Source organism: Panicum hallii, chromosome 6 (assembly GCF_002211085.1).
Source record: "Panicum hallii strain FIL2 chromosome 6, PHallii_v3.1, whole genome shotgun sequence".
Taxonomy (NCBI): domain Eukaryota; kingdom Viridiplantae; phylum Streptophyta; class Magnoliopsida; order Poales; family Poaceae; genus Panicum; species Panicum hallii.
The window spans coordinates 40,849,983-40,877,533 of NC_038047.1; the positions used below are offsets into that span (position 1 = coordinate 40,849,983).

General features: G+C 44.4%; 4 protein-coding genes across 9 annotated transcripts; 3 read left to right on the plus strand and 1 right to left on the minus strand.

Annotated features, from left to right (window-relative positions):
- The first annotated feature begins 1,858 nt into the window (after positions 1-1,858).
- LOC112897753 (EPIDERMAL PATTERNING FACTOR-like protein 1) lies at positions 1,859-3,269 on the plus strand. Its single transcript, XM_025966144.1, has 2 exons — positions 1,859-2,424; positions 2,540-3,269. Exons 1-2 carry the CDS (start codon positions 2,302-2,304, stop codon positions 2,807-2,809), a joined length of 393 nt encoding a protein of 130 aa, XP_025821929.1. The 5' UTR covers positions 1,859-2,301; the 3' UTR covers positions 2,810-3,269.
- Positions 3,270-3,860: 591 nt separating this feature from the next.
- Positions 3,861-11,126, plus strand: LOC112896307. Of its 3 annotated transcripts, none has more exons than XM_025964238.1 (4): positions 3,861-4,831; positions 6,126-6,270; positions 6,340-8,124; positions 8,595-9,561. In XM_025964238.1, exons 1-4 carry the CDS (start codon positions 4,143-4,145, stop codon positions 8,793-8,795), a joined length of 2,820 nt encoding a protein of 939 aa, XP_025820023.1. In that variant the 5' UTR covers positions 3,861-4,142; the 3' UTR covers positions 8,796-9,561. The 3 variants fall into 3 exon arrangements, with proteins under 3 accessions (XP_025820023.1, XP_025820025.1, XP_025820022.1); XM_025964240.1 differs by having other exon boundaries at positions 3,863-4,831; positions 8,706-9,561; XM_025964237.1 differs by lacking the exon at positions 8,595-9,561 and adding an exon at positions 9,582-11,126 and having other exon boundaries at positions 3,898-4,831.
- Positions 11,127-11,696: 570 nt separating this feature from the next.
- On the minus strand, positions 11,697-15,672 carry LOC112896309 (haloacid dehalogenase-like hydrolase domain-containing protein At4g39970). Of its 2 annotated transcripts, none has more exons than XR_003229417.1 (12): positions 15,201-15,672; positions 14,644-14,737; positions 14,047-14,091; positions 13,886-13,936; positions 13,615-13,689; positions 13,483-13,516; positions 13,051-13,106; positions 12,900-12,959; positions 12,766-12,825; positions 12,648-12,694; positions 12,457-12,568; positions 11,697-12,023 (listed from the first exon to the last, which is right to left on the minus strand). XR_003229417.1 is itself a non-coding variant. In XM_025964243.1 (12 exons), the coding sequence occupies exons 1-11, from the start codon at positions 15,590-15,592 to the stop codon at positions 12,520-12,522; spliced, it is 963 nt and encodes a 320-aa protein (XP_025820028.1). In that variant the 5' UTR covers positions 15,593-15,672; the 3' UTR covers positions 11,697-12,023; positions 12,514-12,519. The 2 variants fall into 2 exon arrangements, 1 of the variants encoding a protein (XP_025820028.1); XM_025964243.1 differs by having other exon boundaries at positions 12,514-12,568.
- Positions 15,673-16,942: 1,270 nt separating this feature from the next.
- On the plus strand, positions 16,943-26,026 carry LOC112896308 (copper-transporting ATPase PAA1, chloroplastic). 3 transcript variants are annotated; one of them, XR_003229416.1, is made up of 18 exons: positions 16,943-17,551; positions 18,422-18,475; positions 18,581-18,734; positions 19,305-19,379; positions 19,501-19,778; positions 20,044-20,274; positions 20,487-20,585; positions 20,704-20,853; positions 21,415-21,561; positions 22,049-22,099; positions 22,174-22,346; positions 22,624-22,756; positions 23,097-23,194; positions 23,359-23,596; positions 24,486-24,689; positions 24,851-24,931; positions 25,287-25,638; positions 25,739-26,026. XR_003229416.1 is itself a non-coding variant. In XM_025964241.1 (17 exons), the coding sequence occupies exons 1-17, from the start codon at positions 17,093-17,095 to the stop codon at positions 25,545-25,547; spliced, it is 2,886 nt and encodes a 961-aa protein (XP_025820026.1). In that variant the 5' UTR covers positions 16,943-17,092; the 3' UTR covers positions 25,548-25,953. The 3 variants fall into 3 exon arrangements, 2 of the variants coding, with proteins under 2 accessions (XP_025820026.1, XP_025820027.1); XM_025964241.1 differs by having other exon boundaries at positions 25,287-25,953; XM_025964242.1 differs by having other exon boundaries at positions 17,421-17,551; positions 18,411-18,475; positions 25,287-26,026.
- The last annotated feature ends 1,525 nt before the right edge of the window (positions 26,027-27,551 follow it).

A 27,551-nucleotide genomic window follows, 5' to 3' on the forward strand; every position in this document is an offset into this window, starting at 1 on the left:
CACCATGCAAGAGTCTAGCTCTAGATGGTGGACTACTACTTGTCTAGTATTCGTACAGACTTTGGATTGTCTCTGTCCAAACGCCATTGATGCATTGGTCGGCTCTTCCACCAGCCTAATAACTGGAGGCTTGCTCCAGTCTGGACCACTCTCGCTTGACTAGCCATACCCGGATACCCCTTGAGCTTCTGACCAGATCATGCAGGGGAGGTGAACAGAGGAAAAATACAAAGGGCACCAGCACAGTGCTGTTTCCGGGGCCACTCTCTGGTGGCTGATTTGGACACTGACATGGATTTGTCCAGGTAATTCAACCATATTTGATATCGTCTGATTGATGAACACTGTGAGGGCAAATGCTCAGTCAATCTATGGGCTGAAAGAATCTCGAACAGCATCATACGAGTACTTGCTTCGCGTCCTGTATCATTTGGGGTGCTGGAGGGGTATGCAATCATGGCATGGTGTCCACGCTTCTTTCTCAGTAGGAAGAAATGCAGCCTTTTATCCCTTGTGGTGAGAAGATCCAGTTCATGACTGCTCAGTCACAAATGATGTTGTCTAGCTCCAGCAAGAGTGTTCTGCCAGACTCAGACCTACATACATACTGATGCTTAGCCTTGAGTACAGTGCCTTCATGTGACCGTGCTAGTATCATCCTTGTTCAACATGTGCTAAACTGCTAATACAGAGGTATGTCCCAACAAAGAAAGGGGTATTCAGGACTCGGGACTCAGGAGTGCTGCAGAAATCCCCCAAGATTCGTCTGTAGGAGACTGTTTCTGGACAAGCCGAGGCTTGTGGTCAATGGATGCAGACTCAACTCATACATAAGTCGGGTACAGTAGATTCGGCATAGCTACTGCAACAGACTGCAATACTCTTCCTACTGTCAGCACCTGCCCCGTTGCCAATGCCTGGCTATATACTGTATTCGAACAGTGTAATAGAGCCTGATGTTTATTGGTGTCCTTGTTCAACAGCAGCCATCTTTTCATCCAAACCAGGGGAGGAGGCCAGAGCCCAAAGGCGCCTACATGCCTCTTGGTCTTTCACCTGTCTCTCTGCATACTGCGTTACATCACCTCTCTGCATTACACGCTGGAGAAACTTTCGTGGAACAAAAGGAGAACAGATCCTAGAACTAATCACCTAGCAAGATATGTAGACCAATGCTTTCTTTTGCGCAAAGTTCTTGGTGGGTGTTTGACCTTCTAGCAACCAAACATCTAGCAAACAACATGTGGATCTCTACAGTCCAATCGAATGCAAAATGCATCCATTCTAGCAGAACAGAGATGCTTCATGGCTTCTCACCAACAGTGGCCATGGTAGATGTTCCTGGACCCTCGACAGCTGATGAGTCAAGACCCGCATTGGGCTGCACTGACAAGCGTCTTTAGGATGATGACGTGAACTCGATCAATGGCATGTGTCAGGAGCGAGTGGAAATTGGATCTGGGTTCTCGTTCGCTGGCTGGCTGGCTCCGGTCTCCGGCGAATGGCGAGCCGGTCAAAAGGCGTCGAGGCCCCGGGCGCCGTGCCCCCCATGTGGCAGCCAGTTACTGGGACGGCGCCAACGCGGCGACTGGTGAACGGCAGTAAAACTGGAGCGCTACACCACAGGAACGGCACAGCTCCCTTGCTCTACTGTTACTGCGGCGACCGCCAGGCCCGCGGCTCCGTCCGTACCGCCGGCCGGCTGCTTCGGCTGCGGCAGCACTGGGTACTGCTGCTACTACTGTATTCCTGGCCCGTGGCCAGTGCCCAGTGGCCTCCTGGGTTGCCTGGCACGGTCAGAGATCTGATCCCACCTTCACCTCACTTTGCTTGATGCGTAGGGGGAAATGGTGTCAGGGGGGTTAGACCGGGAGATCTCGAAATCTAGAGCAACCAAAGGCGACGGGAGACGTCCTGGAAAATTGTGCCTACGTTGGCATGGTTTGGGTAGACTAGAGTGCCATCCGTCTTGCTCTTGCTCATGTTCCCTTTTTCTCCCCTCCCCTCCGGTTGGGCTTCCTTTGACCCTTACCTCATCAGCCATCACTCTCTCTGCCCACGGGCAATGGCAGCTCAGTAGCTAGCTCACTCACTGTGACACTGTTCAGCGTTCGCCTTCTCGAGCCAGGCCGCAGCTTCGAAAGCTCAAGTGGTTCTTGCTATAAGTAGGCGTCGCCATCCTCTCTTTTATTCCACACGCCGGAATCGCAGGCGTGAGTGAATGAGCGAGCGAGCACGAGCACGAACACACGCCCACGCCCACGCGCTCGCCGCTGCTCTAGACAGCCAGGTTCTTCGGCCATGAGGCCGGCATCATCAGCCGCGCGCGCCTTCCTCACGGGCGCCGTGTTCTTGCTCGCCCTTCTCGGCCTGATCCACCAAGCCGCCTGCCTCCGAAGCCTGCAGCCTCCCACTCCTCTGCAGGTACGTGCTGTGCTCGTGCCGTGCCGCGCGCGCGCACCGATCGATCTCACTTGTTGCCACAGTTTTCTCGCGTCTTTTCGTGGCTCGGCGTAACGTGGCGTTGTCGGTGGTGCAGGGCGGCGGCGGGGCGGCGGCTGCGGGGGAGGAGAAGGTGCGGCTGGGGTCGAGCCCGCCGAGCTGCCGCGGCAAGTGCTACGAGTGCAGCCCGTGCACGGCCGTGCAGGTGCCCACGCTGTCGACGGGGCCGTCCGGGCCGTCGTCCGCCGCCGCCGCGCGGCCGCGGACCCGCCGGGCGCGCGGCGCGGACGACGAGGTCGCCACGCTCTCCAACTACAAGCCCGTCGGGTGGAAGTGCCAGTGCCGCGACCGCCTGTACGAGCCCTGACCGACGACGACGACCCGCGCGCGCGGCTGCAATGGCCGGCCGGCCGCGGACGGTGCGTCAGGCCAGGATTCAAACAGAGATCGACCCCGTGATCGTGACACGGTAAAAAAAAATCATTGTATCCGACGAGGAATTTTGCACGTCCTCCGTCGATCGCCCGTGCGTCGGCGGCGCTCCCACCCACGCAGCGAGATTTTCCCAGGGTTCACTCTCCTTCCTCTTTCGCTTGTTCTCTCTTCGTTGTCTTTAGAATCTAGCGGTCGGGGGTTTCATCATGTACACATGTCGGGTAGTATGTGTGCCGGTGCGCGTGGTCCAGGGGATCATCAATAGCCCTGAGGAAGTGAATAGTAATGGCATTCATTGTGCCCGCAGCGCACTGCTCACACAAGTTAGCAGCTTTGTTTTCCCTAACGCTGCTTGATCTTCTAACGCTGTAGTATCACGTTTTTTTTAAGTACAAGAGAAACGATGAGTGCAAGAGAGTATCTCGTCAACCAACTTATTGCAAATGTCGGACGGTGCTTGGGAACAATCATGGCACGGGTGGTCAAGATTGCACAAGAGGCACATGCGAACAGCATACCGGCCGGGTCGGGTCCCCAATGATGGCATGGGCGCCTTCTAGTATTCACTGTTCAGGTAGCCATGCCAGCCAGCCGCCCACACTTGTCCTGAAAGCTTGCATCCGGCCAGTGGGTCTGTCTCTTTGACACGAGTGCTGCGTTATTAGTTGAGCATTTCACCGTTTGAGCAGTCACGGACTCGTGCCAGGCAGAGGCAGGGCGGTACGGCCGCTACGACAGGCAGCATCTGAACCGTGCGCCGTGTAGCACGTGTTGCACGGGTTGGGTATACCTCTAATCAGCTCGGTAGTTCGTCCCGTGTCACGGATGCTCGAACGGATGGTTCTACGGTGCACAGCCTGCACCGCGTAATTTTGCGGCCCAACTCAAAGCCTAGCAAGCTCCCGTCTCCTGGGCCCGGCCTCTGAGGCTCCATGCCCCACACCACAACCCATAAGACAAAAACGCACTTCATCTTGAGCCCAACAAAAGCCCACGACCCGCCATTTTCAAGCGCCGCATGGCCGCCCTCATCGAACGGCGCTGAAAAGTCGTCTTCCACTCCCGGATTCAGCGGACGCCGCCTGCTCTCACCCGAGAAGCAACTCCGTCTTCAGTGTGGACACCCAACCAACCTGAGTACCTGACGCACCGCTTCAGTTTCCTCGGCGAGGGGCACGCTCGGATCGGTCCCCCTCCGCCGCCGGCGCCGTCCGCCCGCCGCGCCCCGCTCGAATCCGCGCGCCCGCCGCCCGGCCTAGCAGCCAATGGCGACGGAGCTGCTCCCCGTGGTGGACCTCCGGACGCTCTCGCAGTCCGACCTGGACGCGCTAGCCGCCGCCTCCGCGCACGCCCTCGCCCCGCGGAGCTGCCCCGACGCCGACCCGCTCCCGCCCCTCACAATCGACCGCGCCGTCTTCAACGAGAGCGCGGGCTCCAGGAAGCAGACCTTCTCCCGCCTCCGCCTCGGCACCGCCGCCGCCTCCTCGTCGTCGTCCCCGTCCGCCCGCCCCGCCTCCGCCCAGCCGTCCACCGCGCGCAGCGACCTCGTCGCCTGCCACCTCCGCCGCCTCTTCGTCCCCGACGACCCCTCGCTTCCGACCCCTCCCGAGCCCCAAACCCTAGCCCTAACGGAGCCCTCCTCCCCTTCGCCGCCCCCCGACCCTGACCGGGAGACGACGAACGCGAAGGGGGTCTCCGTTGACCTGGTGAGGCTTGCGGGAATGGTGGACCCGTACGACGCGGAGCTGCGGAGGCGGACGGCAGGGATGGCTTCGGAGACCGAGCTGCAGGGGTTCATCGCTAGCGTGGCGGGGAAGTGGTTGAGCCAGAGGCAGCGTAGGAAGTATGTGGATGCATCGTTTTTTGGGGATCACCTCCCTCGCGGGTGGAGGCTGCAGCTCGGCCTCAAGCGGAAGGGGGGCACCTTCTGGGTGCACTGCTTCAGCTACGTGAGGTTTGCAACTTTGCCCTGCGATTCTTTCTCTACAATCTGGAATGGAACTATGCTAGAATTAGGTAAAAACCTTAACACTTGCCTTGATGTTTACTTTACTTATTCAGAGATGTAGTAGTGTACGGTGAGTTGTGCATAGACTTAGGGCCTGTTTGGAGGAGCTAAAGTTGAGTGCTAAACTTTAGCACATATTAGCACTTATACATATGCTAAAGTTTTTGAGTCTTGGCTAAAGTTTAGCCCATTCCATTAGCACTCCCGTTTGGATGGGCTAGTGCTAAAGTTTAGCACTTTCACCCATTAGCACTTGGATCCAAACGGGGCCTTAATGCTATCAGTTATTCCTGCTTAACCTTGGAAACTGTTGGGTATTGAAACTTCTGTTTGAGCAATTAGTTCACCTAACAGAGCCTGATATTTGTCATCCTGTCAGCTTCTTCATGAATGGGGATATGTTTTAGATGTTAATAATGTTATTAGAACACTGAACTGAGAAGCATGCTAGGTATAGTCCTGGGTTTTCTTTGGTGCAAAGATAGTCTTGGTGCTTGTCATGGCGGTGTATAGCAGCGTCCAACGCTGTTGTCTAACTAACGAAACAGTGTTTATGCCTTCTCGATGTTCTGATTCTGTGCTTTGCAGGGTTTTTTTTTTATGTACTCTTCAATGGTTGCGTAGTCTCTACTATGTGCACTACAGCAACCTACCTGACCATGGGTCCATGGTCTAGTTGATGCTTATCAGGATCATTGGATTTTTGTTAATTGATAGTTGTCTATGAAATTTTAAGGTTTTGAACATAATGGATTTTAATGGACTAATGTGACGCCATTAGTTTCTTTCACTGACATGCAGTCCAGACAACACCTGTTTAGTGAGAGGGCCTTGAAAAAAAAGGGTCGTGTGAGCATTCCAATCATCATAATGTTCCTAATATGTCCCATCATATGCACTCAGATTTACCACTCTATATTTTATGTTTACCATTTTTTTTGTAACAATGCTAGAGAGTATTTCTCCTCATTTGGATGTAAACCTATACATTTTCTACTTTCAAACCATTATCTTTGTTGCTATGATGTTTCGCACAATAGTCAATAACACTGTTCGTGTTTGTTGCTTGGAAAATCGGGTTGGGAACTGAGATGTTAAATATCTGCTTTGCAATATGTATTTTTTATGTTCTGCTTGATTGATGCATTTAAAAATGGCAAGCCGTTTCAATTTGGGTGTTTTGTATCTGCTTTGTTATATGATTTTTCACCTAGCTAAATGTGCATGCCATGCTCTCCAGCCCCAAGGGAAATCAATTTTCTACTTGCAAGGAAGTTTCTGCATACCTTATGTCACTTCTTGGGTATCCAGAGGTCAAATCAGTAACTAATCAGTATGAAAGCACAGGACAGATTTATTTATGTGCTAACAATGGTGCTGATAATGTAAGTTGGAAGCTTAAAACTTAATTTTGTGTACTTTAGTTCACCTTTAATTTATGGAGTATGTGACAGGTTTTAGGTTCTCAAGATCAAATTGGTTCAGGTGTGGACAAGCCAAATATACTTCCAGTTGCTTCTCTTAATTGCGAGAAATGCAATTTGACCTTTTGTGATCGAACTGCATATGAACAGCACTATTTTTCATGTCATGAAATGAGTGCTAAGAGACGCAGGACTGGTAAATTTGGTGAGCCAGTAGTAGGAAAGGATGGAAAATTCGAATGTCCTATTTGTCAAAAGACCTTCGAAGAGGAATCACGGTACTTCGGCCACGTCGGATCTCATGCAAGGTATCAAGGGCTGACTCCTGAAGCATTCTTTGATAAGGCTACTTCTGGAAGGGTAATGAATGGTTCCTTAGCAGAAGTTTCATTTACCCTTCAGGAGTTGACTGAATCACCTGGACAGAATAACAAGGTTTCTGATGGTGAAGCAGGCTTTCAGCACCACAATCATTCAAATGAACATGGTGACAATAACTCCACAGTTACTGAGCTATTTAGTAAAAATTGTTCAGACAATTTCATTGGGACAAATAAAGCTCAGAGTAGACCTGAAGAGATTCATCCCATTATAGATGTTCCAAGTGTATCTAGGTATCCAAGTGATACAGGTCATGCTGATGTAACAATTCCAAAAAGAGCTTCAAACACCAGTCATCAATCTGAGAGCAACACTAATGGCTTTGCTGGAGTAACTTTTTTTAATGGTCAGCTGGGAAGTTACCATGTTGCCAGACCTACTGCCTTTGGAACAGCCAATCATTATCAGGACCGGATTGTTGATCATGGCATGGCTGCTCCAAAGCATGCTAACAATCACACTGTGAAAGCAAGAGATGTCAACCTTAATTCATCTCTGGATACGATATCTTTCCCCATTGCTAGTGCAAATAATGAAACATCAGCTCCTCTTAACGAAGTTAATCGGTCATCTGTTACTGCAAAATATTTTTGTGGCAGTTTTAATAACAATGATGGTGCGTCTAGCACATCTTCCTGTTCTGGATCGACCAATAAAATATCTAGTTCTGTTGGCACAGTGAACAAAACCTCTGCTGTTGCCTCCAGATGCTTTGATCCAAGTTATGGACCTTATGGCCACGACCACGGTGCTGTTAAAGCTAACCATTTTGCCAACAAGAACAATACCACGGTGTATCAGGCGAATTTGGGCACAGAACCTGTCTATCCTGTGGCAACTAAGGCTGATTATTTGGCTTCACGTCCAGTGCAAACAAAAAACAGTGGTAAAGAACTTACGTCCAATACCAAGGAACAGATGGATAATGTGAAGAACAGAACAAGTAAAGAAGCAGGGTTTGGTAATGAAGCTCATAATAGAGGTACCTTTACCGGTGGTATCACTGACAGGGGTTCTGCCCAATTCAATAACAGCTTTACTCACATAAAACCCAATTCTTCTACCCGTTCTTCACTACCACAATCAAACACTCTGGCAGCCAGTAACTTTATCAAGGGAAGTGGAAGTGACGTCAACTGCATGAAGGGCTCTTTGGCTAACAGAGGTGATGCCAACTTCATGAAGGGTCCATTTGTCAATAGGCCCATCAATAACAATGAACCAAATGTACCTATGCTTGAGGTGAAGGGGAAGTCCAATAATGAGATGCAAAACCATTATAATGATTGTGTTCCTGGTTGTGACCCTCATGCTGCATCTAGAACTAGCCGGAATGTCAATGGTCTTATGTCTACGCAGGCCAATTTTGCTGGCATGTCCTCTACGGTTCAATCTGTTGGCGATGTTCCATTGACCAGCACAACCCAAGATCAGGTAAACTTGACTGGATATCTTGGTTTTCTTAACTCTTGTGCTCTTTAACAATACTTTGAATATATATATATAATTTTTAAGATCTAGTGGAGCCATGATGATATTATACCCTTTTTTATTTTTTTTAATTTCTTTTCTTATATATGGCTTTACAATGATGTTGCTGTTTGCTACGTGGATTGCCTTTTAATTAGTAGAAGCATTTTGATTATAAAGAAAAAGAAATATTGATAGATGCTGCGAATCTGATGGCATGTGTTTTGCAACTTGTCAACATAGCATGCCAATTATCTGGATAACATACTTTGTTCAACAGGCTTCTAGTTTATCATTGAAAATGCATCTACTCCTTTTATTGAATTTCTGCTTTTTCCTAGTGTCCTTCACTTTAGTCTAAATTCATTTGTTCTACATTAGTTGGTGGTATAGTTAATTACTAATTCACACCGTTTGGCTGTTATTTTTTCCAGCCAGCTGGGCTGATTCCGGCTGTGCTGATCGGCCCAGCCGTTCGGCTGCCTAAATTCAGCCACGCCTCCTCCTTTCCTCTCCCTCTCTCTCATTCCGTTCCCCACTCGCAGAAGCTAGGGTTTGCTCTCCCTCTCGCCCACTCTCCGCTGCCATCTCCGCTCCCGGCGTCGGCCTCCCTCCGTCCACCCTGCAGCCTGTAGCGGCTAGATCCAGCTGGCGGCGGGCTGCTCGTCCCCACCGCCTCCTCCATCGTGTACACCAAGGCTCGAGACATCCCGGGGTCCAGCCGGCCGGTAGGGATCCGGGGAGCCGGCCAGCACGCTGGCAGAGGACCGGGCTCCCGGCGGCCGCCGTCTCCGGCGCGGGGCCTCCCACCGGCCGTCTCCAAATCTCGTGCCTCCCTCAGATCTCCCGGCGGCCCTCCACCTGTCTGCCGCCCTCCGACACCGCCTTCTTCGACGGCCTCTAGCTGCAGGGGGGTGGGGGCGTCGCGGGTGCGGCTCCGTCGACAGGGCAACCTCGCTGTTCGCCGTCTCCAAATATTAATGTAGCTGCTACAGTGCTCGGCTGGAAGCAGCCAGCCGGGCTGGTGGACGGCTGCAGCTTCTTTGCTGGCAGCAGCAGCTTCAGCCCAGACCAGCCAAAAAAAAGCCAGCCGAACAGCGTGATTGTCTATTTGCAAAATATGAATATATATTAGTAAAAATTATTAATCTATGATCCTATTGTTTTGGTGAGTCATTATGACTTTGTGCCCCATATGTCTAACCAATGAAAAGTTTTGTTGATGGCTGATCTTGTTATTATAACTTGTTTATTAGGATTACCTTTCTAGTGTAGAACTTTACTTGCTCTGGTTCAATATTTTTATCGATCTTTTCTTCTTGACATCATTAGAGTGCATTGAGTGATTTATGTCTCATAAATATTAATGAGCTTCTTTAATACTGAGTAACCACGTGATAGTTTGCTAATTGCTTAAACAGTGTGATTTGCAACTTGGATTTGGTGCCCAGAAGCAGCGGATATTTTCTAGCCATGGAGAGTTTAGATCAGCTGCAACTGGATCACCTCAGCTTGGAAGCAATGCTAGGAATAATTCTCTACCCACTGGATCCCCACAGTTTGGGAGCATGGATGGACCTAATCCCCACAGTTCTGGAACCCCTCAGTTTGGGGGCTTTGCCAGGCCAAATTCTGTGCCCGCTGCGCCTTCTCAGTTAGGGAGCATTGCTCGACCTAATTATTTACATTCTGCTGAATCCTCTCAATTTGCAAGCATGGTTCAACCTAATTCTATAACTCCTGCACCTTCTCAGTTTGGGAGGGAGGGTCGACCTGATTCTGTACCTAATGCTCAGCCCTCTCAGTTCAGGAGCATGGCTGGACCTAATTCTGTACCTCCTGCTCAGTCCTCTCAGTTCGGGAGCATGGCCAGACTTAATTCTGTATCTCCTGAACCTTCTCAGTTTTTTGGGAGTGTGGCTCGGCCTAATTCTGCAGCTCCTGTTGAATCCTCTCAGTTTGGGAGCATATCCAGGCCAAATTCTGCACATCCTGCTGTATCGTCACAGTTTGGAAACATGCCCATTCAAAATTTTGTGAGCACATCGGAGCCAACTCTAGTGTTGGGGTATGCACCACAGATGGGAAGTGTCCCTCCACCTTCAGTCCAGTTAGGATGGGATTCATCCTTGCCAAGGATGGTTACTGGAGGCATGGTCACATGTGTATGCATATGGTGCAACAGCCAGTTCCATCATTTTGGCCCAGTTGATGGACAGCAGGCTGGTTCTTTTGGCTTCATTTGCCCCGCATGCAAAGATAGGATGTCTGGTCGTCACAATATGCCCAACAATGGTTCATGGCAACCTTGAGGTGCAGCGGCTGTTTGTTCATCTGTATTGCTGAATCAGAGGATGTCTGTTGAGGATTGAACATTATCTGCACAAGTTGCAGTGGCCTGTCGAGGATGGACTATCGAGGAATGATGCCTGTATCTACTGCATCGTAGATAATGCTGGGAGCTGTAATTCAGAGAGCAATGACTCGGTGAGTATGCAAGTTGTCTGATGGGTTCCAAGGGACCAATTGGGTTGTCAGCTTGTCGCCAACTAAAGCTTCAGTGTAAAGAGGTCAAGCTGCCATGTTTGTTCATTGACCTATCTCAGATTTAGCCCTGATTGAGCCCCTGAAATCTAGCTGCGATGGCAATGCTCTTTGTTATCGTACCAATCTTCAAATTGACTCCAGTCAGTAGTGTGTTGGCGGGTTTGTGAAGTATGTCCGAGCTCAGGTGGATTAGGCGTCTAGCATTTGTAGTTATATCCCCTGAATCCGGGGAGCTTTTGTCTATCCTTGCTTGCTGAAGTTCTATTTAGTAATCAAGGTGAACTAGATTTTAACTCCTCAACTTTTGAATTGTGGTGCCGCGAAGGTTAAAAGCTCCTTTTCACATGCTTCAACCTTAATGGGGCATCTAGCTTGTACATAGCTAGGCGTGCAAGTTGAAGGGAGCTTGGTCATTTAAACTGGTTTGCATAGAAGTTTGCTGAAAGTTTGAAACTGAATATTGGCACGAGAGAACTTGTACATGTAAGTTGTCAACGCTAGGGGCACCGCGCTCTCATGCAGTACGTACGCGCTTACATTGGCACTGTGGCAGCACCCACGGGCGGCTCGCCGACGGGAGCGGAGCTCCCCCGTGATAGACTACTCCGGCATGCTCGATAGTGAACGCAAGGTCGGCACGTCCAGGTACACGGACAGGTCGGGTGGCATGTTGATACGATCCGTGCATCCGATCGTGATCGAGTCTGAGTTCTTGATGGTGACCCCAGATTTTGCACAGCTACTCATCATGGCGTTGAGGATGCACGGAGGTTGGGGGCAACTAGAGGAAAGTGGGCAAGAGTCTGGCCGCATTCGTTCGCCATGACGATACAGAACGAATGCAATTTAGCAATGCCATGGTGAGTAAAAACTAGCTACATGTTTTGTTGCATCGAAATATCTCATAGCTTTAGCAATATCTACATGATTTCCAAGTGTTTAATGAAGCAAAATAAAGAAGCCACAAACCAAAACAACTACTAGTCAACTATTAAGTTCGTTCTATATCACTTTTTGATGTGTACGAGGAACATTTTATCCTTTTTCAATACAAAGATATGTTTTTATTATTGTATTTCACTCTGACAACAAAAGTTTCAACAATCGTTACTATCTAATTGACCAGTTGCTGATTGCATTAATCATCCTATGCATGCAACCAACAAACGTGGACAAGGTTTGAAGTATCACAAGACATATCTGAGTAATCATGGGTTCCTACATCCAACACCAACTGTTCAACAATTATTATTTAAAAAAACTGTTCAACAAGATGTCTGCTTCGATTCACCTGCTGCTCCACCAGGGAATGACACCTGAAAAAGTGAAATGTAAATGCAGACCTTCAATTTAGTGAAAAAACGCTGAGGATCTCAAAGACAAGAAACTGAAACAAAACAAACAATACTACAACTTAAAGCTTTACGTAAACTCCTGCATGACAATTAGTATAAAAAAGGCATTGAAAGCATATGGCTTGCATAACAGTCTTTTCTAAAATTAATAACACATTTTTTGGAACTTAACTTCTATCGACCTTTTCCACCTCATGGAGGTGTATTTCAGGTAAAAAAAATAATATGCAAAGAGTACTCCAGAATGTATGATATACAAGAGAGAATTTTGCATATATGTCTGGCTATAAAATTAACCCACACTAAAATATTACAAATATATTGTAGACAGAGGCGATACCAGATAGGAATCTAAAACAATGAAAATGAATCGTAGATATAGCAATAAACTTACCATGGCTAATCGTGCATGAAAAAAAATTGTCAATGTATTTCTTGAGGAAAACAAAACCTTTTACTATCCTGTAACAAGAGTTTTCTGGAGTAACAGCTTGAGGTCCTCAAGCCTGCAATGATATAACAGCTATAGTTCATCTTACATGGAAAGAATCTCAATGGACAAATAACATATTGACCACAACCTACCTCACGTTACTCAGGTCAGGATAGGTAGCAATTGCATCCGTGAAATCCTATGGAAAAGTTAGCAAATCAGGATGCCATTCTGTAGCGAACAAGAACTAGCACTAGAGATCAATCTTACTTGGCTAGCAGTTGACGCAGTATATGTTATTATACATGACATCCCTGCTCCTTTTGCCGCCTATTAAAAGATAAACATCTCTCATAATCAAAAGGATTAGTTTGATTAATAGAATATGTATTTGGAAGACTTACTTGTAATCCAATAACACTATCCTCCACCACAAGGCAGTTCTTGCTTTCTACGCCTAATTTCTGGGAACAACAAAGGAGGTCCTTAACATGACCAACTCCGGAAAAATCATAAGGAGAAATAGATAAGATCTGATAGTACAGTATTCACTACCTCTGCTGCTGTAATGTATATTGTTGGATCAGGCTTCTTTAGTTTAACATCATCGCCTGCAGTATGAAGCAATTGGGAATTGTGAAATTTATGGGATTCTTATATCACTCACATCCAGAACCTTAGCGACTGAAAGATCCAAATAACTGCAACTTTGTTTGACAAAGGAGTCATCTAATATTTTGCATTTGGGAAATATGATCCAAAATATCCTGAACAGTCTATTGTTTATACGACTTGGTAAACTGATGACAACTCACTATAGTTTTATATTATTTATAAAGGCATCACATTGTTCATTTTATAAGTGCTACAAATGCAATCCCTATATATTCTTCTTTACTTTTGTAAATATTGGTTGCTTGCCAGTGAACTTCAAAGACTAAAGTTACAAAAGACAAAATACTGAAAGAAAAACAACCAGAACTATACCAGCGAGGAAGCAATCTAGGCCGTTAAATCGCTCCTATAGATACAGGAGCAAAAGAGAGACATGAGCTCAGCCAAATACAATGGAAGCTTTAAAGTTATACATATGGAATCAACATAAGTCATTTAACTTACAAGTCCAATAAGGTTTTCAAGGCACATTATCACTGAACTTTTAGTTGCTGCAGAGCAAACGGCAAGCTTGATACCCTACACCATTGTATAAAAATCACCTCAGAGCATGAAAGCTAGTTCGCACACTTAAAGTATCGAATAGATATATTCATTGAGAACTCATTGAGGTAATGCGACAAAACATTAAATTTGTGAAGAAAACACTAGTATGGGAAAAATAGAAGACGTTGGTGTCGAAAGAAAAGAAAGATATTCCAAAAGGGTATATTACCGCACCCTTTACTTCATCCATGAGCCGCAAAACACCAGGTCTGGGCTCCACCTAAAATAGAGTGCTTCAAATCAACATCAGATAATAAGGAGACGACTTATTATGTGTATTAATTTTAATTGTGAGTAAAGTTCAGGAACTAATGAAGGTCTTGAACTTACAGTTCCAGAGTTTATTATTTCTTTGTATCTCTCTGTTTTCCAGACCTGCAAATTAAGTGGTTACAGCTCTAAAATTCTTCAGATCAGAAGGTAAAATAGTATAAGCTGCAATAGCCTTTTTTCATGAACGCACAAAAGACTTGCACATCTTTTCCATTAGAGACTATGCAAGGAAAGTTCACAAAGGAGGTGCATCAGGTTGCAGTTTTTGAATATATGATGTGCAGTAAGCCAGTAATAATCCTAATATGAGACTTATCATTTATGTTAAGGTGGTTGCATTAGTCAAATAGTCCGTGTAAATGGCTCTTGTTTTTTATCATATATACATTTCAGTCCATGTAACATGTTAATCTGCTATACGTGTGCTTCAATGTGTTTTTACTTGGTATCATAGATCATTAGCTTATCCAACATGCAGAACTAGGACAAACAATAATTAAATGATAGATTGATAAATGAATTATCTCTAGAGAACACACGACCTTTCAAGCTAACATTAAACTAATGAATGGCTCAAAGCATTTGCGATCCTTTCGTGCTACCCGAAAAAACGTACTACTCATTATGTTGTAAAACCAAGAATGAAAGGCAGACCTGAATTATGTCTACCAACTTCTCCTTATCAGAGTCAGTCGAAGGTGGTGTCTCAAAGATCTTTGAAGAAGGCCACCCATTTTCCCCAAAGTACCTGTCATGAATCATGATTCCAAGTCTTAACCAATTCAAAAACGACGTTCACACAAAGATCCACGTACTGAGACATCATCTGTACGAAAGTATTCCCTTCACGAGCTAACATGCAGCAATCAACTTATCCCAACATATATCAATATTCACATTGGCATGCGCGCACAATCTGATGAACAGCTGCATTCTACCCCCTGAACCTGTGCAGGAACGCCCAGGTGCACTCATCCGGACATGCCAAAGTGCGTCAGGTAACAAAAGTAATAACAAGATGATGACCAAGCTTGTACAAACGGAAAGCGTGATTTGGCATTTATCTAACACATAATAAGCAGGACATTTCCAGAATTCCAGTGCATTCGTTACGCAAAGCATCAAGCGAGCACATGGCGCAAGATCATCACAAGCAATTGGCTAGGGGCTCAAGCAATTCCGTAATGAAACAATCAAACTTCCGCACGTACCACCGCATCTTGGGCTTCCCGCCGCCGATGCGGTTCTGTAGCTCATCGTAGAAGGCCTCGTCCCAGTACAGCGGGTCGGCGGAGGCCGGCGGGCAGCGCACCCCGAAGTGCGCGAACGCGTCGTTGTAGGCCTGCCGGTGGAGGTTCTCCGACTCCAGTATGACGCCGTCGCAGTCGAAGATGAGCGCGTCGAGCGACGACGCGGGCGAGGCCGGTGAGGCCGCAGCGGAAACAGCGACGAACCGGGGCTCGCGGCGGAGGCGCGTGGTGGGTACGTGGGAGTGGGATCGGTGGCTGAAGAAGGGATGGCGGCGAGCGGTGGCCGCAGCGGCGGCGCCGGCGCCGGCGGTGGGGAGGAAGAGGGAGGTGGAACCCATCGTAGTCGGAGGCATCGGATGGATGGACTGGAGTAGGCGCGATTGGTTCAAGAACGGCCGCTTATCTAGCGCTTCTCTTTTCTGTGATTGTACCTCAGCACGTTTTTTATAGAGAGAAAGTTATATAGTGCTTCTCGTCTTCGTTTTTTCGTAGGTCCCGTTTGAACCGAAGAATTAAATTCTATTCTAATAAATATAAATTTATTAAGCTAATATAATTATATACGGAATATATTTACTATTATTATTATTATTAGCTATACGAGGGAGATACTTATACGTTATATTTCTGCAAGATCTAAAGAGCATTCTATAAGTTAGGAATAAAGACATAGTTTAATGGTGTATAGAATTAATTTCTATCTCATATTTTATGAATTTAGGATAGACTTATGTCTAAACTTTGGAATGTGGTTGGAAAATAGTGAGATATCAAATTCTAAACCAATAAGTAGATTTCAATTTCTCCAAAATAGAATGATCCAAACGGCTTCTTATTGAATTTGTGAGGAGGAAAATGGTGGGCATACAAATTTCCAAATTCATGAATGGTCTTCCTTCCACCAATAGTTGCATCTTTCTAACAAAGTACAAATAAAGAAATTTTAAATAAGCCTAGTTAAGAGTTTCGAGCAGCCGTAAATTGCAGTTAAGAGTTTCCAATACACATGGATAAAATTAGCACATTCAATTTTCAAAACTTGTTATACATACTATTTACGTCACTAAATACAAAATATTTTATTTTTGTTCTAACTCAAATTTCAAATCTTCCATCGCAAAATTGTGAGGCATTTTCCTAATCTACATGTATCCTTTATGATATCTAGCTAACTTTTGCATGAAATGGTTATTTATGTACATATTGCAGTATTGTTGGCTCTTCTGAAGTCCGTGAGTTGCGTCCAAATAAAGGTAAAATCACATTAGGGAAAGATGACACTGATGTTTTTTAGAAAAAAAACGACACTGATTAGTTGGTGGCATGCCTACGTTTACGTTACAACTTAGATTATCTCACCTTAGGTTTGCAAATCCCTATAACAAATCTTGTTCACGTAGTATACTACATCTATGTAAATCTTTTTCATCAACATGAGCAGATATGCAAACCGGTTATTAATGGACTCTGCATTTAACGTGCGTTACTGTGACAAGCTGATAGCTGCATGTGGCACTATGGCTGACTGGCCGCTGGCAGTCGGCACCGCAGTGTCAGGTCAGGCCGTCAGCGACGAGACACGAGCGCGCGCGCCCACCGGCTGGTACGGATGCTCGTGTTGCACGCGCCGCGCACCCCAGGTCTCCAGCCAAAAACCCCATCCACCCCCACCACCACGGCACCACGCCTTGCCGCCGCGCCGCCTCCCGTCCCAATCTGGCAATCTCCCTCCCGCACTCGACAGGACGCAACTCCAACCCATCCCCGCCGCGAGCAACAGCAATGCTCCGGCCGCTACACGCTACTGCCGCTGCCGCCGCCGCGAGCTAGGCCCTTCCAGAAGCTTCCGGGGGATGGACCCGGCCACGCCCCTCCTCGCGCTCTCCAAGGCCGTCTCCTCCCGCTCCAAGCCCTTCCTCCTCCGCCGCGGCGCCGCCGGCGGCCGCCTCCCCGCGGCCGCACCGCTCCGTCGCCGTTTCCCCGTTGCCGCCACCGCGTCCTCGTCCGCGCCGCGGGGCCTCGCCGTATCGGGCGACCTCCTCCTCCTCTCCCTCGCGCGGCTCGCGCTCCGCGGCCCGGGACCGCGCGCCGCAGCGGCGGCGGCGCCCCGGCGGTGGTTCGCGAGCGTCTCGGCCGCCTCGCCGCTCGCGTCGGGTGGTCCTCCGCGCGGTGGGGGCGGTGCGGGGAACGGTGATGGTGGGGGCGGTGGCGGTGGTGGCGACGGGTGGAAGCGCCCGCGAGCTTCCCAGGGGGCGGGTGTGACGGAGGAAGCGGCAGGGAAGGGAGCCGATGTCATCGTCCTTGACGTTGGGGTATGGCTACACCTACGACTATACACTATTCATCGTTGCTCTAAAAAAGTAATAAAAAACATATGTATGGAGTACTACTACTTGGTTGGTCCAACACCTTGTAATGAGCGCACACGGATTGGCACTGCGATTTGCTTGTAACTGTTTTTTTATATTTAAACTCCGGACTGACACACATTCTCATAGAATTAAAACAAACATCATGAATTGTTCATGCAATTTTCTTGTGTATTCAATTATAAATCAACAACTGAAGCACCGCTGGTAGAGCCCACTGAATAATCTCTTGTGTCGACAACCCATCTAACAGCATTGTGTCTGAGGCAATTGCAAGAATATCCAACCAAACTTTCCTTTTCCATTGTTTTTGTAAGGCGTTCGGCAAACCCAGCTGCTCATGTTTGTGCTAAGGAGGCCTCGTCATCTAGGAGTTATAATGTCTGGCTATCCCAATGCCCTGTTTTCTTAAGACAGGTTCTGTACTCAGATTGTAACTCTGATAATGAATGAAGAGGCTCTTGGTCACAAAAAAAACCAACTAAACATGTAACTACCCAGTTTCAAACTGTTTTTTACTAGGGAGGGAACCTGATAGAGTTCTTTTTGATTGATTGGCAAGTATACCATTTCTTAAACATGAATACCGCTCCATTATTGGTTTTCAACTCTTCAAGTAAAATTTTGCACCTAGGTAGTACTTCTGCATCTCAATTGGATCATAATAATAAATAATACCATGCTAATGTTTGTTATGAATTAATAGAAAAAATGATAAACTGTCATTTTGGTCCATATTGTCATTACACGCTTCTATTTCTGACCACCTTGTAATATGTAGTTATATCAGCCACTTGATTAGTTTTATTGCAGGGAATGTCATGTGGTGGATGTGCAGCAAGTGTTAAACGCATTCTGGAGAGTGAGGTTAGCTAAGTCAGATCTGCATGGATCAAATATAGAGCTTTTGTCAAGTGCTTATTAGCTCTCTAGTTTTGTTTACAAGTCTGTATGTGCTTGGACTTTTTTCAGCCCCAGGTGCGGTCAGCAACTGTTAACCTTGCCACAGAGATGGCAGTCGTCTGGGCAGTGCCGGAAGATCAGGATGTTCAGAATTGGAAGGAGCAGTTGGGTGAGAAGCTTGCCAGTCAGTTGACGACATGTGGTTATAAATCCAATCTTCGAGGTAAATGCTGCTATAATGGGTCAAGTACTGTCAATGCGCAAAATAATACTTTTTAATCTGGAGTGATGTATCAGTTTGAATAATGGGATAACGTTGTTGGAATAAGCTAATACAATACCTTTTCTCTTCACTAGAAAATGTTGACTTGGTCAAATGACCATAAGTTAAATCTCTCAAGAATTTTGATGCTCTTCTGGACATTGAATGAAAAGATAATGGTACTTTAAGATTCCTGTTGCTTGTCAGGCAATCCTGTCTTAAGATACATGAATGCAAATTCTTTGTTCACATTGTACAGTGTACACTTTAGCACAGATGACATGCTACATATCTCTACATCAGCTTTCCCCTTTAGGGCTTGTTCGGTTGAAGGGGATTGGAGAGGATTGGAGGGGATTGGGTGGGAGGGATTAAATCCCCTACAAGTCAAAATCCCCTTCAATCCCCTCCAATCCCCCTCAATCCTCTTGGAGAGGGGATTAACCAAACAAGCCCTTAGTTAAATATGAAACCTTCCCCAAATTTATTGCCAGTATATTTAGTCTCATGCAATGTCTATTTTACCTGCAGATTCTTCAAAGGTCAGTTCACAGGCAGTTTTTGAAAGAAAGATGCACGAAAAACTTGAACAACTGAAACAAAGTGGTAAACCTTTTTTTATGACAAAGTTACCATCAATTTGCAAGCTTGTCCCACTCCATGATGCTTGTTTTATTAAAAGAATAGTTTCAATTTCATAACTGACATGTGCTGATCTTTCTTCTAGGTAGAGAACTTGCTGTATCATGGGCATTATGTGCTGTTTGCCTTCTGGGACACATGTCCCACCTCTTTGGAGTTAATGTGCCATTGATGCACCTCATTCATTCCACTGGATTTCATTTGTCTCTGTCAATATTTACATTTGTCGGTCCTGGTCGAAGACTAATACTTGATGGCCTAAAGAGTCTATTCAAGGGGTCTCCGAATATGAATACACTGGTTGGTTTAGGTGCTTTGTCGTCCTTTGCCGTCAGCTCAATTGCAGCCTTCATCCCAAAGCTGGTAGGCCCTACTCTTTTTTTTTCCAGAAAGACTTCTATTATTGATCTGTTGCATGCCTCAAGATATCCAAATAAATCCAAGCAAAAGTGTTGGGAAGTTTGTGATCTTGTAACCTCATTCCTGCTTTGCAAACATTGTTGAGCAATTTCACAATGCAAGTTCCTTTAGTTACACTCCAGCTCTGTATAATTTGCTTCCTTAGTTTCCATCGCATATGGTCTTAATGTGCCAATAGTTTGTTTATATCATTTGATTTTTCCTGCAGGGGTGGAAGACATTTTTTGAGGAACCGGTTATGTTGATAGCTTTTGTTCTTCTAGGGAAGAATCTTGAGCAGAGGGCAAAGCTTAAAGCTACCAGTGATATGACTGGACTGCTTAATATTCTGCCCTCTAAAGCACGCCTAATGGTGGATAACGATGCTGAGAAATCATCATTGGTTGAAGTCCCATGTGATACTCTTGCTGTTGGGGACTATGTTGTAGTGCTGCCTGGGGTGAGTACAACGTACGTAGACATTGGTGATATTGGAATATGGTTTTTAGTATTTCTTCTCCTTAATACAAAGATACGCAACTCTCCTGCGTATTCGAGAAAAAAAAGTTACATATTCACATCGAGATTCGTCCTTACGGTGGAATTTATTATGAATGGTATGATTCTCGCACTGATCATGTCAATATGATCCTTTGCTTATTCATCATATAGGATCGCATCCCAGCTGATGGTGTTGTCAAATCTGGAAGGAGTACAGTTGATGAATCAAGTTTGACAGGTGAACCTATGCCTGTAACAAAGACAGCAGGGGTATGTATCTCTAAATTCCTTCTTTTCTTTGGTTATCTGGCTTGCTGAATTCAAGTGTTATCTCAGTATTAGCATCTTCATATTGTGCTAAATGATGATGATTCTACTCCTTTCTTAGACAGAAGTATCAGCAGGAAGTATAAACTTGAATGGTAAACTCACTGTTGAAGTTAGAAGACCTGGTGGTGAGACTGTCATGTCTGACATAATTCATTTAGTTGAAGAAGCCCAGACAAGGGCAGCCCCTGTTCAACGATTGGCTGACAAGGTATATACATATTTGCACATGTGAACTGATTTCTACTGTTGTGAAAACTAGTAGTTTAGACGTATGATGTTCAAAGCTCACTTTTATCCTGCTGACCAGATCAACCATCTCTGTGGGGTCACACTCGTACATTTACGTAAATGGTAAAGATAGTGTTAATATCATGCCTAACGTTAGTCCATGAGTTCTATAGACCATTTTATGGATTAAGTACTGGCAGAATATGTGTGATTGGTTGTTTTTTACCCTTAAGTATGATTAATATTTAAAATGGTTAGTTCTAAGCCTGAGCTTGTAAAGCAGTAGTCCCTTTTAAGATACTCAGTGCATTCCATTGCCTGTTAAGTTTCTGATCAGTAGAAATTTTGGTTCTTCCTATCTCATGTTGGTGATTGTGCTGTATTCTGGGCGTCACTGCTGGATTATGGCTGCTATTGGTGGTGTTTTTCTGTGGATGGGTTTAGTGATAGTCTTAGAGAGCCTATCCACATCACTATTGTGACCTGAATTAGTAATACTTTTACTCTATGATCTAATGTCAGTTTTTTGGTTACACGGCAGGTTGCAGGGAACTTTACATATGGAGTCATGGCACTTTCCGCTGCTACTTATATGTTCTGGAGTATTTTTGGTTCACAACTTGTACCTGCTGCTATCCAACATGGAGGCGCAATGTCTTTGGCATTGCAACTTTCGTGCAGTGTTCTGGTATAATACAACAAACATAGGTTTTAACACCCTTGCTTGGATATTTTACTTTAAATGAATGGAATTTCAAGTTGCTAAAACTAGATGGCTAGTGTATGAAAAAGTGCAAATTCTTCATTTGAAAATGATTACTTTCATAAAGGAGATGGTTTGTATGAAATGAAGGGATGGATTACGTGACTCCTTTTAGGATTCAAAACTCAAGTGTGTTTCTTCTAAAAAGATAAGGGTATGACTTGATGGAACATGCTTTGACATTCATGTGTGTTAAAGAAGACTTTAGTTGCATGTTGATGCTTTCAGGAGCCACACAATTTTATGCAAAATCCCAAGCAATTTTTTATGCTGAGTTTCGATATTTGTTTATGTTGGATTGCCGTGTGCCCTGTTCTTTCTATAGAGAAAGAAATGCCACTCCATGTTACTCATATTTTGGTGTCTATTTTGTAAATGGACTATACCTCTTAATATTGATCTTCATTTGCAGGTAATTGCTTGCCCTTGTGCTCTTGGGCTTGCCACACCCACTGCTGTACTGGTATGAAACAAAGGATATGGCACTTTTTTTTAATATGTATGACATCAATATTTATTCAGGTACCATTTTTCCAGGTTGGTACTTCATTAGGTGCAACAAGAGGACTTCTTTTACGTGGTGGGGATGTTTTGGAGAAGTTTTCTGATGTTGATGCCGTTGTGTTTGACAAGACTGGAACTTTAACAATTGGTAGACCTGTGGTAACTAAAGTAATAGCTTCCAGAGACAGGGGAGATGCAAATACAAAGTTGAGTGTCTCTTATGTACTCCCTTGGATTTATATTTTGTACTTAATTACACTAGGTCTATATTCTGATATACCTACTTTGGACTTTACATTTGATTGAATACCTTTCTGGAAAACTTGCCTGTGAATAGGATGCAGCATCATGCAATTTTCAATGTATTTCCATGGATAAGTTCTGTATTTTTCATGTATTATGCTGGGTAAAATTTGTGTTAATAGATAGAAAATGAAGATTATTTCTGAGATCTTCCTGTTGACAAACCACATTCATCATCAGGGATTTTGGGGACAACCAATGGACAGAATCTGAGATTCTGAGTTTTGCTGCTGGAGTAGAATCAAATACTAATCACCCGCTTGGAAAAGCCATCATGGAAGCTGCAGGGGCTGCCAACTGCATCAGTATGAAGGTAGTCATAGCAGAAATGCACAATTAATGTGAGCTTAGAATGACCTTAGTATGAACTAACTGGGTTTTGTACAAGTCATATAAAGCTGTTTCAGGATAAATGTTCTTTTCACTTGAGTTTTGACCATATCTGCTGAACTGCTATCTCATAGTCAACAATAAGTTGTTTCCCATGCTTGCTCCAGTTTTCTGCCATATTTTCTTGACACATTGTTATCTTTATTTCATGCTTCTATGATGGAATGGGTATTCCATGTTTCTATCTTACCATACTGTTTATTCACTTGTGTTAAACTTGATCTTTCTGATTGTTTGCCCTTTACTTGTGTATTTTGTCACAGGCAAATGATGGATCCTTCATGGAAGAACCAGGATCTGGTGCTGCGGCTACCATTGGTGAGAAACAGGTTGCTGTTGGAACATTGGATTGGATTAGAAGGTACAAATGAGCATCTTATTCTACAGCTATGCCCTATGCTAAATTCACTAACAATGTGGACACTTTTAACTGTCTTTTCTTCCCATTATACCTTATGTCAGCGATGTAAATTGTATGTTGCGTCAATGGAAGTTTGTTCCCTAGTTAAAGTTGCAATGTTTCAGGCATGGTGTTGTTCACAACCCCTTCTCAGAAGCAGAGCATTTTGGCCAGTCTGTTGCATATGTAGCAGTGGATGGTGCTCTAGCTGGTCTAATTTGTTTTGAGGATAAGCTCAGAGAAGATTCTCGTCAAGTTATCAAGACCCTATCCGAGCAAGGAATTAGTGTTTATATGTTATCTGGGGACAAGGAAAGTGCTGCTATGAACGTGGCTTCAGTTGTTGGTATCCAGGCAGACAAGGTAATATCAGTTAAATTTTGTTGATGTGTTTTGTTCTTGTGAATGATAATCTTTCCCAGATTACTGTAGTAGAGTGGCATAATGTTCTGCAGTATATGGCATTAAAGTAACCAGAAGAACATATTACACGATGGCATTAAAGTAACCAGAACTTATTATTTTGAAGTATCTGAAATATATGAATGCATTTGTCATCAAATTATCATGTCATGCACTCCCTCCTTTCGTTTTTCATAAGGCGTGCATGCATTCCAAGATACAAAACTTCTTAATTTTCAAACCAGGAATTAGCCTAAGAATTTGTAGATGTAGTACAATTGGGTTCATATTGAAGTATTTTCTTATTATGTCAATTTCACGGTCATGAATAATATAATTTGTGGGTTATTAATGGTCAAAGTGTACCCTTGAAGATGCACTGGGTCAAACCGCACCTTACATTTTGGGTAGGAACGAGTAGAACAAAGGATGTAACTTGCAAAACGACAAATATGTAAAACCACTTAAATGTTATTCTCTGTTCTCATTTCCATCCGCTTGAAAATGTTTTCCTCTTTGTGATGGTCACACATCCTGTTCTCATTGCCATCCGCTTGAAAATGTTTTCCTCTTTGTGATGGGCACACATCCCTACTTCATATGATTATAAAAGAAGAGTACAATTTAGAATAGTTCATGAGTTTACGAAAATGAAAATAGTTGGAAGCAGGTTCATAAATAGATACACAAGTTATCTGCCTGGAAATCTGGTTGGAACCAATTGCACCACAAAAGGCACCGTGTTAAAAAACTTTGTTGTCTCCTTCATTTGGATCGTTTTTGTTAGCATGATTTTCTAATTACTATTTCTATCGTTTGCTTGTCTGTGTAATGTGGAAAAATGTGTTAGGTTCTTGCTGAAGTTAAACCACACGAGAAAAAGAAGTTCATATCAGAACTTCAGAAAGCACACAGGTTAGTCGCCATGGTTGGTGACGGCATTAATGATGCTGCAGCACTAGCTTCAGCTGATGTTGGAATTGCAATGGGTGGAGGTGTTGGGGCAGCTAGTGATGTATCTTCAGTTGTACTTATGGGCAACAGGTTATCCCAGGTAATTCATTCACTACAGTTTGGAATTTTCCATAGCAAACCAAGTGACCAAAATAGTGCAATATTCTTTACATTCAATTCCCTTTGTGCCTGGTCCCCTACCAGTATCATTCGTATTTTTACCTCGAAACCCCATTCTGATTGTTTCCCACCTTAATGCAGCTCGTTGATGCTTTAGAATTGAGTAAAGAGACCTTGAAGACAGTGAAACAAAATCTTTGGTGGGCTTTCCTGTATAACATTGTATGTTTCTATAACTCTTTGACTCGACTCTTTGTATCATGGTGACAGATTATATATATTTTTTAGAAAACGACCATTTCTTCTTGTTTTCACCTTTTTTGCAATTTTTATTGAAATAAATCAAATATTATGAAGTAAAGAAAAGAGAACAAATTAGTTCCGCAGTAGTTATAGATTCTGCAATGCCTACCATATCTGTAGTGTGTTATAGGCTGTTAACTATACATCATCACCAACATGCTTGTGGACTTGAATTTTAAAATTTCTTTTCATGTGTATTATCAACTTAGATTAGAACTATAGGGCCTGCTCTGACCCCTGATTGCATGACCTCATTTAGTTAATTACTTTGCAGGTCGGACTACCCATTGCTGCTGGAGCATTGCTTCCAGTTACAGGGACGATCCTGACTCCATCAATAGCTGGAGCACTAATGGGTTTTAGTTCTGTCGGTGTGATGGCCAACTCATTGCTTTTGAGGGTGAGACTGAGTTCAAGGCAGAAGCCAACCATCCAGGCTGAGACCAGGCAAGAGCCACGCAAAACCATTTCTAATGCCCTATCAGATACTAATGTTGAGGCGGAGAAAAATTACTCCTCGAAATGGAGTACCTGACTGGGTGGTTCAAATATCAGAACATATGCTTCATTTGTTCATGTTGATTTGAACGCGCTTCATTAACACGGGCCACAGGAAGTACATAATGGTAGGGTGCCAGTGCCACAACTTGCTAAACGAGTATGCATAGAGGAAGGTTGAATAGTGTGTGTTCTAGCTTCTCTAACTCTCTTGGTCATTAATGGCAGTCGGCAGTTGAACAAAGCAAGCAGATGAGATCACCTCCCGCAGTTTGGTGGTACTTGCCCCACTGTACTACAACCTTTCATAGCCGAACGCAGGGGTGTTGTTTTAACGAGCCACCGGCGCTGTAATTTGTATTTGCATTTCTGTTCTGCCTTGCTTTTTGTATGCTTCTTTCGTTCATTTTTTCTCTCTCAGCCCTCTGATTCTTTTTTGTTCATTGAACTGTGGTTTGCGTGCTGTTTTTAGGAGTCCCTAGATCAAACTTATAATAGCTTTTACTGCGGATTTAAGTTTCTTGATAGCTAGTACTCGCTGCTAAAGCGCACTTTGAGTAAGAACAGCCAATGGATCCCAGCCACATTTCGTTACTGTATATGCATTTTGGTTGTAGTGAGCAGTTTGTACCGCACCGTACTGAGTGTAGGACGGAAAGAGGTCCTTTGGATCAAGGAAAACGTAGCTGTTAAACAAGTGGAAACAGGCAGCTCATTTTCTCGGCCAATGTTGATCCTCCATCTTAGGTTCCCATAATAATCCCACAATCAACTCTTCACAAGCTTCTAAATACCGCGAAACCAGTACAGCGGTGCCAAGAGAGAAGTTGTTTGCAATAACAGAACAGTAGTTTAATATCAAAACTCGCATTAGAGTGATTTCAGTGTGAGAGAGCTTGTTAGGTTCGCCAAACACTACCACAGCAAAGGTCAGGCGCGCCATGATCTCCTTGGCTGATGTTTGATAACCTTCCGCAGTTGTTGTTTGCCGCAGTGTACACTCTTGCTTTTGCAGCCGCAACTTGCCTAATATTAGTCATGGCAAGGCTAGGGGACTGGTTCCTATCTATCGTTGGCACGCCGTGCCATGGCAACGCCAAAGTTTAGGCGCTAAGCGCTCTAGAGGTTGGTTGCACGGTTGCTGTTTGCCACCTTTTATTAGACAAATGCCCCAAATCGTAGCAAAGTTTTGCTGCCAAACTTTGCTACTAGTATAGCTATGGTGAAGCTAGGCACCAACCAAACAACCCCAAAGCATCAAGCCCAACTAAACGTACTACAAAGGATAACAGGCTACTCAATTGATCTGGCACAACCATGGTTGACGTTACATGGAAAATACTTGGTATACAACTGTCTATTCAAAATAGTTTACTTTAACAAAAAGTAAACGAACTGCCATACTTGAGACTGTATATGAATACTTTCATGAGGTATATGTCTATTTAAAATAGTTTACATTAACAGAAAAAAAATACAAAAACAAACTGCCATATTAGAGGCCGTACTCGTCAATCATCTATCAAATATGTCTTCGGTAAAGACACTTCACCCCCTTTGACGAATAATATCTCCAAAAAATAACTAATTTTACATAGAAAATGTTAAATGTTACTATAGTTGGTTTCACTATGAATAAAGTATTATCATTTTTATATTGTAAATCTTTATTTTTTTTATCATCTGCAGTCAAAGTTTAAAAAGTTTGATTTGAAGAAAACCTAAAAATAGTTATATTCTAGGACGGAGGTAGTAGTAAATGGCCAACTGTGCTCTGCAATACTGCCATAAACCATTACAAGATACACACTATTTGAGAAAAAGAAAACACTTCCACATAGATAAGACATACTCTCAGTAAAACCTCTGACAACTGCAACCAGAGCATTTGGTACAACAGCTCTGAGTTCACAAATTTCATTACAGGGTAACTTAAGAGAATGAATATTAGTATAGAACTAGGCGAACATGGGCTAGCAAAGAGAAACTCAATACTAATAAAATATGAAAACATCATGATAAGTAAAGGCATATTAGTTTG

Bases quoted from the DNA above. Each gene is read 5' to 3' on its own strand.
- LOC112896307 (XM_025964237.1), top strand. From the start codon at position 4,143: ATGGCGACGGAGCTGCTCCCCGTGGTGGACCTCCGGACGCTCTCGCAG. The intron at 4,832-6,125 runs GTTTGCAACTTT...CATGCTCTCCAG, and splicing joins CACTGCTTCAGCTACGTGAG to CCCCAAGGGAAATCAATTTT. The intron at 6,271-6,339 runs GTAAGTTGGAAG...AGTATGTGACAG, and splicing joins CTAACAATGGTGCTGATAAT to GTTTTAGGTTCTCAAGATCA.
- LOC112896308 (XM_025964241.1), top strand. From the start codon at position 17,093: ATGGACCCGGCCACGCCCCTCCTCGCGCTCTCCAAGGCCGTCTCCTCC. The intron at 20,854-21,414 runs GTATATACATAT...GTTACACGGCAG, and splicing joins TTCAACGATTGGCTGACAAG to GTTGCAGGGAACTTTACATA. The intron at 21,562-22,048 runs GTATAATACAAC...CTTCATTTGCAG, and splicing joins AACTTTCGTGCAGTGTTCTG to GTAATTGCTTGCCCTTGTGC.
- LOC112896309 (XM_025964243.1), bottom strand. From the start codon at position 15,592: ATGCCTCCGACTACGATGGGTTCCACCTCCCTCTTCCTCCCCACCGCC. The intron at 13,690-13,885 runs GTAATATACCCT...ACAATGGTGTAG, and splicing joins TGGATGAAGTAAAGGGTGCG to GGTATCAAGCTTGCCGTTTG. The intron at 13,107-13,482 runs GTATAGTTCTGG...TTCATACTGCAG, and splicing joins CCTAGATTGCTTCCTCGCTG to GCGATGATGTTAAACTAAAG.
- LOC112897753 (XM_025966144.1), top strand. From the start codon at position 2,302: ATGAGGCCGGCATCATCAGCCGCGCGCGCCTTCCTCACGGGCGCCGTG. The intron at 2,425-2,539 runs GTACGTGCTGTG...TCGGTGGTGCAG, and splicing joins AGCCTCCCACTCCTCTGCAG to GGCGGCGGCGGGGCGGCGGC.